The sequence below is a fragment of the Bos indicus genome, chromosome 5 (assembly GCF_029378745.1).
Source record: "Bos indicus isolate NIAB-ARS_2022 breed Sahiwal x Tharparkar chromosome 5, NIAB-ARS_B.indTharparkar_mat_pri_1.0, whole genome shotgun sequence".
NCBI lineage: Eukaryota > Metazoa > Chordata > Mammalia > Artiodactyla > Bovidae > Bos > Bos indicus.
The window spans coordinates 67,502,570-67,522,441 of NC_091764.1; the positions used below are offsets into that span (position 1 = coordinate 67,502,570).

The window sequence follows — 19,872 nt, forward strand, 5'->3', positions numbered from 1 at the left end:
TGAGGTGGGTGTTGGAATCATGCCCATTTTAGAGAGCAGCAGGGGTAGGGTTCACACTCAGGAAGTGTGACTCCAGAGCCACACGCGCACCCCTGCTGCCTCAGCCGCCACACCCCCTTCTCAGCACTGAGGCCCCAGCGATCTTCCCAGGACCTCAACCTGAGCACTCCTTCCCCTTTAAATGCCTCAGTGGCCCCTCCTACCTAGTCCAATCCATACCTCTAACATAATAGACAATTTATCTGGAGAAGAAGGAACAAGGTAATTAGGAGCCACAGGATGGTGTGGCCCAGAAGAGAGGAAAGAAAGACCATGTCAAGCTGAGAGGGTGAGGAGAAGCCTTGCCACCTGTCAGCCATGCAGAAGGATGAGTGAGATTTCAAGAAGCAGAAAGGACGGAAAACCGCATCCTGGAAGAATGCCAGCCTGCACAGATGCAGAGCAGTGAAAAGGAGAACTCAGAGGAAAGTTATTTATCTGCTATTTGCACAAATCTGGCATCCACTCCCTCTGAGACTGGCTGAAACTGTTAGAAAGAATAACTCCCTTTCTCTGCTTGACCTGGAGCTGAGGGTGGAAGCCTGGTACTGCCAGGGTTCACCACGTGGAGGTGCCTGCTGTGAGCAAACCCAGACAGGAGGAGTGTCAAGAGACAGAAAGAGCACTGACAACAACCATTTGGGCCTCTGGAGCCAGCTACACCTGCAACCAGATCTGTCCCTGGACTACACCATTAGTGAGTCCAGACTGGGTTTTTGTTTATGCCAGCTTGAGTTGTGTCTCAGTCACTTGCAACCAAGAGTTTTAACCAATCAAGGAAGTGAAGGAGCTGTGTATGGAAGAGGAGAAAGCTAAGGGTTTGTTTAGAGAAGGTTGATGGAATATTTAAGAGATCTGGGCCCTATTTCTTAGACAATGGGGAGCCATCCAGGATTCAGAAGAGACAAGGGGGTTATTGAAGGCAATGCTTTAGGTAAATCAGTCTAGCAAAACGTCCAGTCTGTGGGCTGTGCTGCAAAAAACCACAGGAGCCCAGGAGAGAAGGGGTAAGTGTCTGAGTCCAAAAGCAGATGGCAGACAGATTCGAAAGATCCGCTGAAGACTACCAGGTAACCCTCAGACATTCAGAAACGCTGCACATGGCCCAAGAGCACAGTCAGGAGCCAGACTGTCTGGGTCTGAATTCTACTTCCGTGTGGCCTTGGGCAAGTTACTGATTAACATCTCTGGGACCAATAGCAGTACCTATCTTATAAGATTATTTTGAGGATCAAATGAGTTAACTCAAAACCCTTACGGCAGTATCTGTTGCTCTGCAAAACTCAACATTGTTGAGTTGCTATTTATTATTACTACTACTATTATTATTTGCATCATCACCACCACCTCTTCTCCCTCTTGAAACACCATTAAAATGACAGTAAAAGATAAATTGCTCAAAAGGTCAAAGGAAATGAGAGCAAAGACATCAGCACATAAGACATTTCAACATGTTTTTGGAAAACAGTTGGTAAAAGGAGGCCCCTGACTCAACAACATTGAGAACAGAGCCTGCAATGGGACCCCAAAGAGAGGAACTCATGAACCACCACAGATCCCCAGAAAGACTCAGCCATAAGAGGCACCAGGAAGCTACTGTAGGATGTGCTCTAGCAAAATGAGGGAGTAAAGTTAGAAAGAGGAAGAGATGAGAGCCAGGAAACAGAAAAAGTAGCAAACTGAAGTCCCTGGATGAGCAATCAGAGCAGATCAGAGTAGGAGGCAGTAGTCAAAAAAAAAAAAAAGTAACTGAGAGATTATGTAAAACATTTGAGTTGTGGGGAAATAAATGCCTGCTTGATATCTGTGAAGGAACATTTAGGGAAAAAACTAGATAGCTACATAGGAAACTAAGCAAATAAAAACTGAGGTTATTATTAAACCTAGGAAAAACCAAATGCTGCACAAGAAAGAAAACAGTGCACTACTTGCTTAAGAATGAACACGACCTGTGGAATCATAATGCAAACAAGATGGTGAAGCAAGCAGAGAGGGATCGTAATGAGGTTAGGAAAATGAGGCTGGAGACAGGGCTGCATGTGCGGGAGGGCCAAGTCCTCAGTCCTCACAGCAGGGACAATGTCCAGAATTAATAATTTAGGAAACAGAAGTATGAGCACATTATTTAGGAACAGAAAGAAAATACCAAATATTTATACATATGTATAAATGTATAAATATTTATACATATGGTAAAGAACCTGCCTTCAATGTTGGAATCCTGGGTTTGATCCCTGGGTTGGGACGATCCACTGGAGAAGGGAAAGGCTACCCACTCCAGTATTCTAGCCTGGAGAATCCCATGGACAGAGGAGCCTGGTGGGCTACAGTACATGGGGTCACAAACAGCCAGACACGACTGAGTGACTAACACTTTCACTTTCACATACCTATATACACACACACACAAACCACAATCCTCAACAGCATCCCCAAATTTGAGAATTAGAAAAGGCAAAACCCTTTATTTCAAAGTTACAAAGATCTCTCACTGAGCTCAGTACTTCTACTATTCTAATAAACAGGAAGAAAAGAGACAATGTTCAAACTACTCAACTATCACGGTGGGAACAACCTGCCCCCACCATCCTTCCCCACCTCCTCTGCAGGACCCTCACTCAGGGGGCCACCATCGCCTCTGGAGAGCTCGCCCTCCCCAGAGTCCTCGAAAGTGGCCCCCAGTGGCCTGAGCACACAGCCATCGTAGCCTGGGTCACTGTGGACTGCACGCACTGGTTTCCTTGTGTGGATTCCCACCTACATTCCAAGCCCCTTGAGGACATCCTCACAAGCCAAACCATTAGCATCTAACACGGTAGTGGCCCGATCAATGTTCCTGAATGACGGATGGAGCGGGCAAATGAATGAATGCTTTACACACTGCAGGCCCCCAACACTAAACAGTCAGGGAGTCTTGAAAGCCAAAGCACTTTGCTTACTTGAGGGGGAGGGGGTTAAATTTACCTCCTCCTACTCTTACCTGTAGACGGTTCCCAGCTGGATATAATGAAAAGCATCAATCTTCATCAAGACCGCCTTCAAAAACACAAGCACATGCAGGTAAATTAACGCACCACAAATTGCACATTTAATGAAAGTTCCAGGTGTCACTGTGAATCCTATCAACATTGTCATCATACACAAAGAAACACACTGTATGTTTTTGAAAGGTTTGCTTGCTAATTAAAGCACTGTGCAGCCCATTAAGGAAATGACCTGTCTGCAAAAAAAAAAAAATATGACAACCAGCTTCTCCTCAAAACATCGAAATTGACTATTTGGACATAAGTAGTATTGCCCAGAGGCTAAATGCATTCATGCTCTTCCAATATACAGTCTCCTGAAAAAGACTTCATCCAAAAGTGTTTTGGATAATTTAGTTCTGCAGCCCCAGAGAATATAATTTCAAATCAATTCATGCATGCAGCAAAGAAAAGCACCAAGAATACATTTTATTCCCGAACGTGCTAAACTGTAGAAAAACATGAGAATTACACCTACCCGCTGCACGTCATAATGCAGTCCACGAATTGCAAAGTTTGGGTCATACTCATACTTCCTGATTTCCACGGGATACTAAGAAGGAAGAAAGGAACTGGTTTTAGCTAATGATGTACTAAGGTCGAGGTCAAGATAGCATCCACACTTGGCCTTTGTTCGGAGGTTGAGGAGGCTGGTGCACCTGGGTAGGAAGCTGTGGTCAGAAAAGATGGACCGCAGCTGGCCTCCTGCTTCAGGCCAAGTGCCTCCGGGCCACAGAGCCCCCTCCTCTTTATCTGCCCACACACAGGGAAGGCCTCAGCCCCCCAACCTCCCCAGTCTTATATTCTCCCCTCAGCTGCAGGAATCCCTTGGCCATCCATACAGCCTTCCTCCCCCTGGGGCCAGAGACACCCTCTCTCAGCACATGGTTCCCTGTTATGGCTCCAATGCTGGTTCAGAACGCGTGGCCTGGCTCCCCTGCTATTTCCTAGTCATAAACTTGTCCCTCCCACTACACAAAAATCCCAGCCCCTTCTTTTTTTTTTTTTTTTCCAGCCCCTTCTTTATCCACTACTTTCCTCTCTCCCCAGATCTCAGAAGTAGAATACCAGTGACCCCACTGGTAGCAGGCCCCACCATGCCCATTAACAGAAGGGACCTCAGAGACTTCTAATGAGACAACCTGGCCCAGGCCACACAGCAGGGATGTGGAGGGGCATGGGGGTCAGGGTCTCCCCACTGCCCCTGCGCTCAGAACATGGACCTACCAGCCAGAATATCCACTCCTGAGTCCAGGGAGGCTGTGTCCCCACGATCTCCCAATCATGATGGAATCTGCTTATGTAAAGGCCTAGACAACCATCAACCAGCACAGCAGCCCCTCTGCGTGACTGCACTGCCATCTCCTCGTGCACAGCCAAGGTCACGCGTGTGCGAGAACACCTCCTGGAATCACCAGGCTGACCCACACGCAATGAGTAATTCCAGCCAAACTGCAGGGAGCGCTGAGTCAAATGTCACATTTGAGCTCATTTATCTAACACCCTTCACATGTGCCAAGAAATCACTCAATGCTATTTCCACTCCTGGGCGTTTCCAAGAATCCTGCACACAGTGTATGGTCCTTCATTTTTACTAATACACTTCACACACAGACACACATACACGGAAACTCTGGTTGGGAACACTGTTAACAGTAACATCTAGTCGAGGAAGTCAAAGACGCTCCCATCAGCCAGGAAGTGACACATTTCTCCAATGACCTATGGCTAGATTTTCTGGACTCATAGAGCTTAGAAAGTGCCTACCAGCCAGAAAAACATGACTCACCCAACGTGTCATGAAAATGACTGGTGTCCCTGACAGCAGAAGAACTATAAACAATAAAAGACCTTTACTTGGGGTTTTATTAAAAAATCTTCTGATTTGGGCTTTGTCTGGGTTTCCTTCAGTTCCTAGATTTGTTCTCATTCTGAGTGCAGTCTGGACAGGCTAGTGTGTGCAGGCAAAGATCAAAGTTTCCCCTTAAAATGCTACAGAACTGTCCTTTACAGCTTTAAGTAAAGTTAATACTAAAATGCTGCAGAGAAACCCAGCAATTCCCTGTGCATAATTTCTAAAATTCTGTAGCCTGTCCACATGGCCCCCTTCCTGGATAATCAATCACGGAGCTCTGGAAAGAGCTGCGAACCTCCACATTACAACACTGCCTGTGAGTTCCTGAGGTCCCAATGCCTATAAATATGATATATCTGCTTTTCAGAGGTCTCAGTTTGATATTTAAAGTAACCTAAATTATGAGTCTAATTAGAGGAGAGCAAAAGCGTATAGAAACAAAGTTCTCCAAGATCCACACAGAACATGAAGCCAGGACAAAACTACCTGCATCATGATACTCGCTTAAGAGGTGGAATTCAACGAGTATATCAAGTGTTTACTGAGCATGTACTTTGTGCCAAGGCCTAGGAATGCAGTAGTGAACAAAACTAACACCATCAGGACTTCCCTTGCGGTCCAGTGGTTAAGACTCTGAACTTCTGCCACAGGGGGCATGGGTTCGATCCCTGGTCAGGGAACTAACATCCTGTATGCTGTGCGGCATGGCCAAAAAAATTAAAACAATAACAACATATCAAAAAAAAATTTTAAAAACTGACACCATCTCTGCCCCTAAGAAGTTTCCATCCTATGGTGGGCAGGCAAAACAAATCAACACTTGTACAGTGCTTCATAGTGGTAAGTAAAGGGTTTGGAAATCTGGCGGAAAAAAAAAAATAAAGAGCAAGGCTTCAGGCTACCCGGAGCCAGGCAGGACATTCCACCAGAGGAACTGGAAAGCACAGAGGCCCAAAGGTAGGAGCGTGTGTGGCGGTTCAAGGAGTAGCCAGGTGCCTGCTGTGGTTGGAGCGCAGTGAAAGCAGGTGGGAGGAGGCGAGGCGGGTGAGGAAGCCAGGGTCCAGGAGCATTGGAGGCCTTCAGTGTCACTCCAAGCGTGATGGGAAGGCTCGGGGGGATTCTGAGTCCAAAAGTGAAATGACTAGTGTTTAAAGGTTCACTCTTGCTGCCGAATGGAGAACAGACTAAGGGGCATGAATGGAAGCAAGGGGCCTAGTTTAAGGCTACGGCACCATCGGGTGGGAGGTGATGGTGGCGTAGACCAGGGTGGAGGCAGCGCGGGAGGTGAGAAGTGGATGGAGGCAGGACATATTTCCATTGAATATTCTTCTGAATGAGTGAAAAGAGAGCTCACAGCTGCAGAGACTAACTTCCTCTCATACAGTGCAGCACCCGAAGGGAGATTAAGAGTCATCCCTAGTTCGGGAAGATTCCACGTGCCATGAAGCCACAATTACTGAAGCCTGCACCCTAGAGTCCGTGCTCCACAACAAGAGAAGTCACTGCAATGGGAAGCCTGCGTACCACAACGAAGAGTAGCCCTCCCCTGCCCACCCCACCCCACCCCACCCCTACCACCCCATCCGCCCCCCTCACTGCAGGGACAGAGAGCCTGCATGCAGCAGTGAAGACCCACCACAGCCGAAAAAATAAATAAATCTTTAAAAAAAACTCTCACTCTCTTTTAACAAAAGACGAGAGAATGGATAATTATGAAGAGGCTGGAACATTCACATCTGCTTTTAGGGAAGATGCTAAATTGCAAACTTGCTGCTCTATTACTGTGCATCTCAAAAGCAGATGTCTCTCATCTTCTCAAGTACTTTTAGTCTTTAGCAGAAAAAAAAAAATGGAACCACACTCAGTGCTTCCAACAGCATCGTGGAAGAATCATTTCAGATCCAAAACCAGAGAAAAATTTGCATAAGCATAATTGCCTCTATTAATATGTCTGATATAATTAGTGTTAGGACATACTTCTTTTATTAAAGCAACAAACAGACATAATGGGAATGAAATTTCAACTATCTTAAATCAAGAAGCTTTTCCAATCAGAATGAGTATACCTTTCTTTCCTTTATTTCATCCCTCTTTGCCCTCAAAGTTCATAAATTTTTAATCTTCATGAATATTTTATTTTTATCTGAACAATAAACCCATAGGATAGAAAGAAAAGGTGTTACTAATCCCACAAGGGCCAATGTAAACAGAAGACAGCATCTGTGCCTTGCAAACAGACAGATTGAAGTTCAAATTCGAGGACTTCCCTGGTGGCCCAGTGGTTAAGACTCCACCCTTCCAATGCAGGGGGCACAGATTTGACCCCCAGTTGGGGAACTAAGATTCTACAGGCCATGTGGTTTGGCCAAGAAATAAATAAATTAATGAATTTTTTTTTGTAAGTTCAAATTCTGGTTCTGCCTTCTTTCTTGTCTTGTGGCTTTGAACTACTAGCTGGACTCTGTAAGTCTCAGTTTGCTCAACTGTAAAACAGAGACACTATCTGTCTGCAGGGCTGTCACGCAGATTAGCAATAACAGTAGCAACAGCTAATAACAGTAGTAATAGTTAACCTTTAATGAGTGTTTTCTATGTGCCAGGCACTTCACATAAATCAACTCCTTTAATTATGACAATAACATTGTGAGGAAAGTACTACTGCTGTGCCCATTTCACAGAGGACAATACTGAGGCCCAGAAGCATTAAGTCTGTTACTCAAGATTACCTAAAGGATAAGTAGTAAAAGCCAGGATTCAAAATCCAGAAGTCAGGCTCCAGAGCCTGTGCTTTTGGCACCGAGCAGACAATGAACAGACGGGGTGTTGTTAGCATAATGACTTTCATTTTATAAGTAATATCACAGCAATGATATTTTATTTTTTTTAATAAGTTTTATACGTAATGTCACAGCAAACACTGCAGACGACCTAGAATTCAAACACCAGCTACGGTGCAAGACCCCTTCAGCTCGGAGTGCAAGACTCTCCAGCAGGGAGGTGGAGAGATGATGGGGCGAGCTGGCAGACAGGCCAGCAAGGGCAGGACCACCTCACTCTTACTGTGCTGCCATCCTCAAAGTCAAGGGAAAGGTCCGTAGGTTAGATCGAAGAGAAGGGAATCTCTTGAACAAATGGAAACATGCAGCTGGGTGAAGAGTAGCTAGATGAGTTTACCTCTGATCAAGTGGCCATAACTAAAGAGAGCCTGGTGGGTGAGGGAATGTTACTTTGGGCAAGCACCATTTCTGCATTGTGAATAAGGACAGATGAGTTCCTTATTAATCCCACTGACAGCCAAAAGCTGAGGGGAATCAGGAAATACACTGCATCAAATGGCAAGGACCCAGAACTTATGGACCCTTTAACAACAGTACTGAAGGTCTGCTATCCAGAACCAGGAAGCCGATGGTCACCCCCTGTTCCACACTAGTCAGACCCCACCTGCAGGAACAGCTTCAGTTTGGAGCCTCATACTTGAGGGGGATAAACCAGAGGACACACAAAATGATGAAAAAGAAAGGAGGTCAAAAGGGAATGGCTGGGAAAACCAAGAATAATCCAACTGGGAAAAGAGAAGACCGGAGGGCATAACAGTCCATTATAACACCCAGCCCGTGACTCAAATAGTCAGGTAGAAAACATTCGTGTTCAGGATTTAGGTTTCTAGGCTACTCATGTCCACCCTTGCTCACCCCCAGCCCACCTCTGTGGATAAACTCCTTCCAGACTCCACTGAAATGTCACCTTCTTGGCTCTTTCCTCAGGCAGGAGGAATTCCTGCAGAGAAATTCTCTCGGGCAGAGAAAACTGTTCAAACCATCCTCCACACAGGTCTAGCTCTCTGTTCAGATGTCTGTAGGGCTCCACCAGGTGGTTCAGTTCAGTTCAGTCGCTCAGTTGTGTCTGACTCTTTGCGACCACATGAATCGAAGCACACCAGGCCTCCCTGTCCATCACCAACTCCCGGAATTCACTCAGACTCACGTCCATTGAGTCAGTGATGCCATCCAGCCATCTCATCCTCTGTCGTCCCCTTCTCCTTCTGCCCCCAGTCCCTCCCAGCATCAGAGTCTTTTCCAATGAGTCAACTCTTCGCATGAGGTGGCTAAAGTACTGGAGTTTCAGCTTTAGCATCATTCCTTCCAAAGAAATCCCAGGGCTGATCTCCTTCAGAATGGACTGGTTGGATCTCCTTGCAGTCCAAGGGACTCTCAAGAGTCTTCTCCAACACCACAGTTCAAAAGCATCAATTCTTCGGTGCTCAGCCTTCTTCACAGTCCAACTCTCACATCCATACATGACCACTGGAAAAACCATAGCCTTGACTAGATGGACCTTTGTTGGCAAAGTAATGTCTCTGCTTTTGAATATGCTATCTAGGTTGGGCATAACTTTCCTTCCAAGGAGTAAGCGTCTTTTAATTTCATGGCTGAAATCACCACCTGCAGTGATTTTGGAGCCCAAAAAAATAAAGTCTGACACTGTTTCCACTGTTTCCCCATCTATTTGCCATGAAATGATGGGACCAGATGACATGATCTTCGTTTTCTGAATGTTGAGCTTTAAGCCAACTTTTTTACTCCCCTCTTTCACTTTCATCAAGAGGCTTTTGAGCTCCTCTTCACTTTCTGCCATAAGGGTGGTGTCATCTGCATATCTGAGGTTATTGATATTTCTCCCGGCAATCTTGATTCCAGCTTGTGTTTCTTCCAGTCCAGCGTTTCTCATGATGTACTCTGCATATAAGTTAAATAAGCAGGGTGACAACATACAGCCTTGACGTACTCCTTTTCCTATTTGGAACCAGTCTGTTATTCCATGTCCAGTTCTAACTGTTGCTTCCTGACCTGCATACAGATTTCTCAAGAGGCAGGTCAGTAGGTGCCCAGTATGCTACTGGAGATCAGTGGAGAAATAACTCCAGAAAGAATGAAGGGATGGAGCCAAAGCAAAAGCAATACCCAGCTGTGGATGTGACTGGTGACAGAAGCAAGGTCCGATGCTGTAAAGAGCAATATTGCATAGGAACCTGGAATGTCAGGTCCATGAATCAGGCAAATTGGAAGTGGTCAAACAAGAGATGGCAAGAGTGAATGTCGACATTCTAGGAATCAGCAAACTAAAATGGACTGGAATGGGTGAATTTAACTCAGATGACCATTATATCTACTACTGCGGGCAGGAATCCCTCAGAAGAAATGGAGTAGCCATCATGGTCAACAAGAGAGTCCATAATTCAGTACTTGGATGCAATCTCAAAAACGACAGAATGATTTCTGTTCGTTTCCAAGGCAAACCATTCAATATCACAGTAATCCAAGTCTATGCCCCAACCAGTAACGCTGAAGAAGCTGAAGTTGAACAGTTCTATGAAGACCTACAAGACCTTTTAGAACACCCAAAAAAGATGTCCTTTTCATTATAGGGGACTGGAATGCAAAAGTAGGAAGTCAAGAAACACCTGGAGTGACAGGCAAATTTGGCCTTGGAATACGGAATGAAGCAGGGCAAAGACTAATAGAGTTTTGCCAAGAAAATGCACTGGTCATAGCAAACACCCTCTTCTAACAACACAAGAGAAGACTCTACACATGGACATCACCAGATGGTCAACACCGAAATCAGATTGATTATATTCTTTGCAGCCAAAGATGGAGAAGCTCATACAGTCAACAAAAACAAGACCAGGAGCTGACTGTGGCTCAGATCATGAACTCCTTATTACCAAATTCAGACTTAAATTGAAGAAAGTAGGGAAAACCACCAGACGGAGGCTTCATAATTTAGCTGCCCACAGGACAGACACCTCCACTAGACTGCTGGTTCTCCAAGGGCAGCACCTGTGTCCTACTCACCTTCACCCTGCCTGCTCCATGACAGCTCAGCACAGAAGAGACACTGACCAAAGGATGAAGGAATGCGTGAAGGGACAAATGAAGGAAAAAGCAGGTATCAGTGGAAGAACTCCCCAAGTTCAGAACACTTCTGGGAGGGATGCCCTCCAGTCACCTCTCTTGGAATGCTGTGGGGCGTTTTCAAAGGGCCCTGGTCCAGACGACCTCTGAAGATGCTTCTCATCCTGGTTCCTGAAATGTATTCCAACTAGACTAGAGAAAACCACGTTCAGTTTAGAGTGTTCCTTTCTTCCTTCTTTATTATAAGCTCTCAGCAATACTAAGCATCAGAAGACATTCAAATATTCCTTATCTAAGAATGCAATTCAGTTCAGTGATGAGGGCAGAACACTGCCCATGATTTGAAGAATTCCTTCTAACCAGAAATTAACAGGCTGCCCCTTCATCAGACTTTGGGAGGACCTGTGTCACTTGCTCTGTGAGACAGCATAGTGCAAATGACCACGGCTGAATCTCCACTAATGAGTAACTTGGTACAGTCTTCTATCAGAGACATCTAAAGATTTTTTTAAACATACAACTACCTTCCAGGTACAAAGTTTCAGTTAGGCAAGATAAATAAGTTCTGGAGATCTATTATACAGCATAGTACCTAGAGCTAACAATATTGTATTCTATACTTGAAATTTGCTAAATGGGTGTATCTTAGCTAAGCACTGCACCACACACACATGCATACACCCAACAATAACAATAAAGGGAGCAGGAGGAAACTTAGGTAAGTGATGGATAGTTTATGACCTTGATGGTGATTTATACACTTATCCCAAAACTCAATGAGCTTTATATATATATGTGTGTATATACATATGTATGTGTATATATGTGTAAATATATATAGCTTTTTACATGTCAATCATAACTCAAAAAAGCATTTTTTAAAAAAAACTATTTTCCAGATAGTCATTTGGAATGGAACCACATCTACTCGTACATTCAGCAACAATTTACTAAGTAACATCTACTGTGCCGGGCATGAGGCCAGGTCAGCTCAAATCCCCACGGGGGGCGGGCGGGGAGACTGGAAGTCCCTGTGCTCTTACCCGGTGTTCGTTGATGAGAAGGTCCCGAGCAGCATTAAATATCAGTGTGTGGAGGTGTTTTGAATAAAACACCAAGGTGTAGTCATAATCAAAGCCATAGATTTCAATGTCTGACAGGCTCATCTCATTGTTTGAGAAGATGGCATCTGGATTTAACAAGTTGTTCATAATCGAAGGAACCAGTTCTAGAAGTAAAGGGGGAGAAAAGACGTTACACCCTATGATAAATAAAAGTTAGCATGACGTAAACAAAATGAGTAAATTACAGCACAAGAGTAATTAGCTTTACCTTGAAAACATGATGCTAAGTGAAAGAAGCCAGTCACAAAGAGTTGCACACTGTAGGACTCGATTTAAATGAAATGTCTAGAACAGGCAAACCCCTTGAGACAGAAACTAGATTGAGTGGTTGCCTAGAACTGGCAGGATGGAGAGAAACAGAGTGAATGCTAATGGGCATAGAGTTTCTTTGGGGGGTGATGAAATGTTTTAAAGTTGATTGTGGTGATGGCTGAACAGTGGCTTTGATGACACTAAAACCCACTGAATGGGAAACTGAGTGAGTGAATTGTATGGTAGGTACATGACATCCTAATAAGACTGTTATAAAAAATAATTTGCTTCGACATCACAAAAAGATTTGTTTTTGTTTATAAAAGAATATATGCCAGTTACAGATTTTAGAAGATAGAGAACCATGTAGATAATTAAGTATCACCCATCATATATCATCCAGAAAAAAAATTGTATGTATTTGCTACTGATATTGTTCTATGTATACAGTGTACATAGGTGACCTCACACTGTACACACATCTTTGTACTCCACTCTAATATTCTATCATAATGTGTTCTATCATGCAGAGTTTCTGAGAATATAACTTTAAACCATCATATACGACTGGTATATTGCTCCAAATCAGCCTTTTACCCATACACATTTATGACTTTTCCTATTTAAGAAACAAAAGCAAAAAAAAAAAAAAAAAAACCCACAGTAATAAGTACCTCCAGATGTTCACCTTTGCCTTTCTGGTGATTTCCTCCAGATAGATTATTAGAAATGTAATTAACCCCAGGATACCATCAGGGTCCCCTGGATTCAATGTTAGTTTCGAGTTCCTGTTTTAAGCACTTCTATTTGTAAGGATTGCTATTTCATGACTTGTATTCTTTCTTGCAGGTTTTTCAAAAACTCATCTTGCTATACAACTTTCATGAGTTCACCACACCCTTTTAAAAATCTAAGATGCAAGATGGGAGGTCAGTGACTTTATTTTGCAACATCTTGAAACATTTTGCTATTTTACCATCGCAGGAATCATTTCACCACTGTGCGTAAGGAAGGTGCGGGTGGGTGTGTACTCAGTCGCTTAGTCATGTCTGACTTTTTGCAACCTCCTGGACTATACTGCAGGCTTCTTTGTCCATGGGATTTTCCAGGCAAGAATACTGGAGTGGGTTGCCACTTCCTTCTCCAGGGGATCTTCCCAACCCAGAGATTGAACTTGTGTCTCCTGCATTGACAGGAGGATTCCTCACAAGTGAGCCACCTGGAAAGCCTATTTCATCATTATCCCTCAATTATTCCCAACCATGATTTTTAATCTGCTTGCCAATGCAGAAGACATGCGTTCAATCCCTGGGTTGGGAAGATTCCCTGGAGAAAGAAATGGAAACCCACCCCAGTATTCTAGACTGGAAAATTCCATGGACAGAGGAGCCTGAGGGCCTGTCCATGGGGTCACAGTGTCAGACACAACTGAGCAACTGAGCGTACACATACACAAGAAAGCAAGAGAATGACAGGAACTTGGCCAAGATATTGCAAAAGTAAAAGAAATTATCACTACAACATCACCCTTCAGTTTCCTCATCGCCCTGCCTGAAGTATCGCATCATTTTCAGGAAAGTATATCAAAGAAGTCTGAAGATACCATCTTTGCTGTCATTTCCTTAGCTTTCATGAAACACAGTTGAGAATTCACTGTGTGGAATTCTATTTTCCACCCAGAGTGGCAAAAAGCATAAACCTGTCAGAAGAAAGCACTTCACAATTATCAGATGAGTCAAAAGATGAACACAAAGATATAGAAAGCAACTCTCTAGAGTCTAGTAATGATGGAGAAATTAATCACATAAGTGAAACAGACTATGAGTCTTCAATAACCACATCCCAGATGAAATTTAGGATCAGAGGCTGCATACTATATTTTTAAAGACAATGAAATATGATATTGTCATCCAGTCATTTCACAAGTAGTTATTTAACACAAAGAACCTCCTCATGCAACATTCTGTGACAAGCACACAGACCATCCCATTTTGCTAAAAGGATATGGGACAGCATTCTCTCACTTTTTACAATGCTTGTGCACCAAAAATTTACGTGAAGCAGTTCATCAATAGACAAATGCTGAAGACAGGTGACTTCATGGAAATAGGTACAAAACCACCAACACATGCACACAGAAAGTGAACTGGCCACATCTTATGAATGAATTGAACTGTGTGTATTCTACTGCTCTTTACATTAATAAAAACCACTTCTGACTCCATCATAAGAGCTAACACTTATTAAGGTCTTATATTTATTAAGATCTTAACCATGTATTAGGGGCTTCCCTGGTAGCTCAGATGGCAAAGGATCTGCCTGCAGTGCGGGAGACCTGAGTTTGATCCCTGGGTTGGGAAGATTCCTTGGAGAAGGTGATGGCAACCCACTCCAATATTCTTGCCTGGAGGATTCCACAGATAGAGGCACCTGGCGGGCTACAGTCCAAGAGATCACAAAGAGTTGGACATGACTGAGCGACTTAACTTTCTTTCTTTTTCTTTCTTACCATGTATTACATACTCAGAAGCACTTTGTATCACCTCATTTAATCCTTATGACAACCTTAGCAAGCAAAAGCTCTATCATCTCCATCTGATGTAGGAAAACATTAGAGACACACAGAAATTATACAATTCACCAAAGGACACACAGCCACTAAATGGCAGAGGTAGGATTTGAACCTGGGAAGTCTGGCTTCAGAATCTATACTCTTGATGCTCTTCTGCAAGATTAGGGGAGTCAACAAGCATTTGAGAAGCAAGTATTTATTTTCTAAATAAAGTGGAGTCAATCTTTCATCATTTTAATGCTTACCACAGAGTCTACAGTGTTCCGTCCTTCCCTCTGCTCACCTTTTTCTCACATTATCCACTTCTAAAGAGCCACCTGAAATATCCAAAAAGTACTTACTTTCACAGGGTGACAACTCTAATTAGGGGGCCATATGAGCCACAGTGACATATTCTGAGCATTTCAGAAGGCTCCTTAACACCGGCAGGGTTGGATCCCTTTGAGAACCTAACAGAAGCCATAGAATTCTCGCCCCTCAGAAAAACACAAACACAAACCTTGTGGAAAACTTCAGGGAGCTTGACTCCGAAGCCTATTCATGGTCACCAAGAAAGATGCCACATTACACTAACTTTAAAACCAAGCCTTCACATCCCCACACAGCATATCCAGACCAAAGACAGCAAATGAAGGAATGAACGAATGAATGAATTTCTCTCCCATTGACAACCTAGATATGACTGAGTCTACTGAAAATCACAGTCAAGATTCACCAACGATTTCATTTCTTCATTAGTTTCTTTTGTCAAAATCAATGAGATAATAACCCTGGTCTTGTTTTTCTTTTTTACATATAAGATTCATCTGAAGACAGGAAACACATTTTAAGAAACTTGAAGGCAGACAGTTCACAGGAACTAATCCTGAGGAAGGGAGAAACCAGTGGCTCTTCAGCATCCAACATCGAAGAGCATCTGGCCATTATCAACAGGTCACTGCCCAGAATGTCACTTTCCGAATAGGACTGCATGGCACTGTCCGAACGAAGTCAGTGAAACAGGATCACTTACAGAATGACCAAAAGCTCCTCTTTCACAAATGACCTTTCCAAGGGAAGTTCTCACAGCCTGCTGCCATTAGAAGTTTCTATTTAGAACTGGTGCTGGCAGGAAAATCTTTCCCCCTTTCTGCTACCTGAGAAGAGTATGCAAGGCCCTCAAGGAAACACGACTATGCTGGAACACAGTGCTGACAGTCAGCACATCTCCAGGGGCTGCCCAGGAATGAATTCTCCACTGGCGGGAAAGCCCGCGGTGTAGCCATCACATGAACATCACCAGAAAGCGTGCGTGTTTAATTAGTCATCACTTGAAATAAACACCAGGAACATCAGTAGCTTAAAAGGAGCTCAACACCCCATGCAACCACTTCAAGAAAGTGCTAAGAATTAATGCAAGTCATTACAAGGCAAAAGCAAAGAATGCCAACCACTCAGACAGAGAGAAACGGTCTGTCTAAACTGTGGACTCCAAACATAAACAGAAGGGCCCTTGACGAGTCAGTTATGTACTTGCCCAAAGCAGAGACAAGAGTGGGTACGAATTAAGAGAGCGAATTTCTTTTGCACTCAATAGATAATAAGAGCAAGATGCCACAATGAGGACAAAGATGTGGAGAGACAGTTCTGTCACTCTGCCCAAAGCCCCAACCATAGCCAAGTTTCAAGGCAGCCACCCTGAACCGGGAGGTGACTGCCTTTCCTCGGGCAAGGCAGCAAGCTGGGCAACCCCCGCACACTCACAGGTCACCCACTTGCTCATCCCATGGAGCACTGGGACACCCAGTGGACCACCTACAGGAGTCATCTGTCAGCTTTCTGAGACTCTGTTTTTGCTTATTTTTATGGTGGTAAAAAAAGCATAACATAAAATTTACCATTTTAACCATTTCAGTGTACAGCACAGTGGCACTAAGGTGATTCACACTGCTGTGAGACCATCACCACCACCCATCTCCAGAACTCTTTCATCTTGCAAAACTGAAACTCCACACTCGTTCAACACTAACTCCCCGTTCTTCCTCCCCCAGCCCCTGGCAATCACCGTTCTACATTCTGTCTCTAGGAATGTGACTCATATAAGGAGAATCATAGAGCAGCTGTCTTTTGGGGCTGGCTTATTTTATTTAGCATAATATCTTCAAGATGCATTCATGTTGGGGCATGGGTCAGAAGTTTACTCCTTTTTAAGCCTATGTAATATTCCATTTTATGTCTATCCACATTTTGTTTACCCATTCACCCACTGAAGGACATTTAGACTGCTTCCACCCACTGGCTATTGTGAATAACGCTGCTATGCACATGTGTGGACAAATATCTCTTTGAGCCCCTGCTTTCACTTCTTGAGGGTATATATCCAGAAGTGGAATTGCTGGCATATGGTAAACTGGATTGTAATTTTTTGAGGAACCATCATACTGTCTTTCACAGCCACTGCAGCATTTTCTGTTGTTTGGAGTCCTGGTTTTCTTGTTTGTAAGATCACCACAGAAGAATTCCTCCCTTGCCTTAATTTTATCTTTACTACTGACAGAGAAAATGAATGAAATCAGAACTTAGGTATAGAAGTCAGACATTTTCTACCTATTTAAGGAAATATTGTTAAACTGTATAAATATCTAAGTTTGGGAAATACAATCTTTGCCAAGTACTTCATGATGGTACTTTTCTGAATCCTGTGATGTTCAGAAATGCACGATGACTCTTCTTAAAAGGTCTCCAGTCTAACAGAGCAGCGTATGGGGACAGTGCTGAGTAGAAATCTATGGCCTGAGTCACGTCAAGAAATACTCATAATGTCCTCAGAAAGGCAGCATGACTGTCCCTCAGCCCTTGGGGACACAACCCTGGGAAGTTCTGAAGGGATCCATTTCCTGTTCTCAGCACTGTCCCAGGAACAAGTCAGATAAAATCAGGAGGAGGGGCATAAGGGATGAGCTGAACCAACTGAGGTCCTCCAGGGAGCCTGTGGTGGGTGGTGACAGGGTGCCCTGGCCTTCTGTGTCACCCAGTGTTGCTGGGCCACCTCGTGCTCACTCACATTCTCTCCTTCCAGGCACTTGGGGATTACAACCCTCTCTTCACCCCTTATCCTGGCCACCAACTTCTGCTCTGGCCAACGGGCTGTGGGCAGACGTAAGGCACATCACTTCCAGATCACAGCACGCTCCCTCCCCCACTCCATCTATCACAGAGCCATGCACAAGGCTTCCATGACACATGCAGCAGGGGATGGAGGAGACCGACAGGCCTGGTAGGCGAGGTCACCACACGGAGCACAACTGCCCTGGAGAGGAGCCTGAGGCTCCAGAAAACAGCACAGGAGAGAGAAATAAACCGTGGTTACAGCTGCCTATATTAAGCCACTGAGATTTCCGGCATCACTGGTCACTGCAGCACGACTGAGCCTAACCTGGCTGACATACCTTCTATTTCTCCAGTATGCTCAATTTTCCTGAGAAACTACCCCAAGCCCAGCATTCAGACTGTGTGGTCTTGGGGAGGTTCTGTTTCTGACTCTAAGAGGAAATACGTGATCCAGACCTGGTCAAAGAGATCCCCAGAGTTACCAACATGGATTCATCTGGGACAGCCACAGAACACCCTCTAGCCAAACATCTTCGAATGTACCCTAAAGCCACAGGGAACCAACTGAGTCCAATCAAGAAAATTTCTGGATTTATAAGGGAATTTCAAGAAAGAAACATTCATTTTTCCCAAACATGGACCTAAGAGGATATAAATCTGGAGATATGAGGAGGTCACCTCTAGGAACCTAAAAAAGAGGCCAGTGGGAAAGAGAGCAAGGTCAAGAGACAGAGAGAAGCCACCCGACCACATTATCTGAACTTGGAACAAGTCACACTTGAAGCTGAACCAACCCACAAAATATCTTTCCAAGTTTCCCTTGTAATTAAATCAGTTTGACTCAGGCTTTTTTATTTTTTTAATATTGCCTGTAGCTGAAGGACTCCTAACTAAAGGTTCATTTCAAGGATATTCAGGTTCTCAAACTTCTTACTGCCTACAAATTTCAACTTTTGACGTGGCATCAAAGGCAGTCCCCACTTAGACTTTTAACTGTCTTCCCAATCTGAAATCCTCCTTCATATGCCCTATTTTCAACAAGATGGGCCATCTACTAATCTGTGTTTTCCAGAACATACTGTAACTGAATACCAGCTTGAATAATATTCTGTCTCTTTGCCTAACTAAACAAACACTGCTATGCTGTATGGGAAGGATGTTAAGTAAGATTCTCTTTCACACTATGCTGTAAAACTAACACCATGTGAATGAGTTATGGTTTTTTTTAACCATTAAAAAGGTAGGGAAAACATACGGATTACTATTTATTTCATCTAAGAACAGAACATAACTTCCCAATGTAAAAGCAATAGAATAAATCACAAAAGAAAAATATCAACAGATTTACAGTATAAAAATTGTAAACATCTGTGTATCAAAAACAGGGAAGGGTTACATTAGACAAAAAGATAAACAGCAGACGACTAATATCCTTAGGGTAATAAGAAGTCATACAGATCCAAAAAATAAAAAGATAAGAGTCTCTCTCTTACAGGAAGGGAAATTATGGAGATGCAGACATAAAGAACAGACTTATGGACACGGGCCATGGGGAGGAAGGAGAGAGTAAGACAAATGGAGAGAGTCGCACGGAAGCATATACAGTAACACACGAAAAATAGACAGTGGAAATCTGCTGTATGCCTCATGAAACTCAAACCAGGGCTCTGCTACAGTCTACAAGGGTGGCACAGGGTGGGAGGTGGGGAGGAGGTCCAAGAGGGAGGGGACATATGTATACCCCTGGCTAATTCATGTTGGTGCGCGGCAGAAAACAAACCAAACTGCAAAGCAATTATGCATCAATTAAAAATAAATAAATCTTTTAAGAAGGAAATTAAATGGCTTATAAACATAAATGCTCAACCATTTCAATTATTTTTTAAAGAGCAAATTAAAACAATTGGATAGTTATGAGCCGCTCTCTCTGAAAAGGGATTACAAATGGTTTTAGTGTCTTTATTTCAACATTTTTTTCCTATAATAAGCATGTGTTGCTTGG

The 19,872-nt window shown here is 43.7% G+C and overlaps 1 protein-coding gene across 1 annotated transcript in view; it reads right to left on the reverse strand.

The window, feature by feature from the left end:
- Positions 1-19,872, reverse strand: part of NT5DC3 (5'-nucleotidase domain containing 3) — a 71,098-nt gene that overhangs the window by 33,913 nt on the left and 17,313 nt on the right. Inside the window, exons 2-4 of the mRNA XM_019961197.2 lie at positions 11,876-12,060; positions 3,541-3,615; positions 3,020-3,075 (exon numbers count right to left, since the gene is read on the reverse strand). Coding sequence (XP_019816756.2) covers positions 3,020-3,075; positions 3,541-3,615; positions 11,876-12,060 — 316 coding nt within the window. The remainder of the gene's footprint in view (positions 1-3,019; positions 3,076-3,540; positions 3,616-11,875; positions 12,061-19,872) is intronic.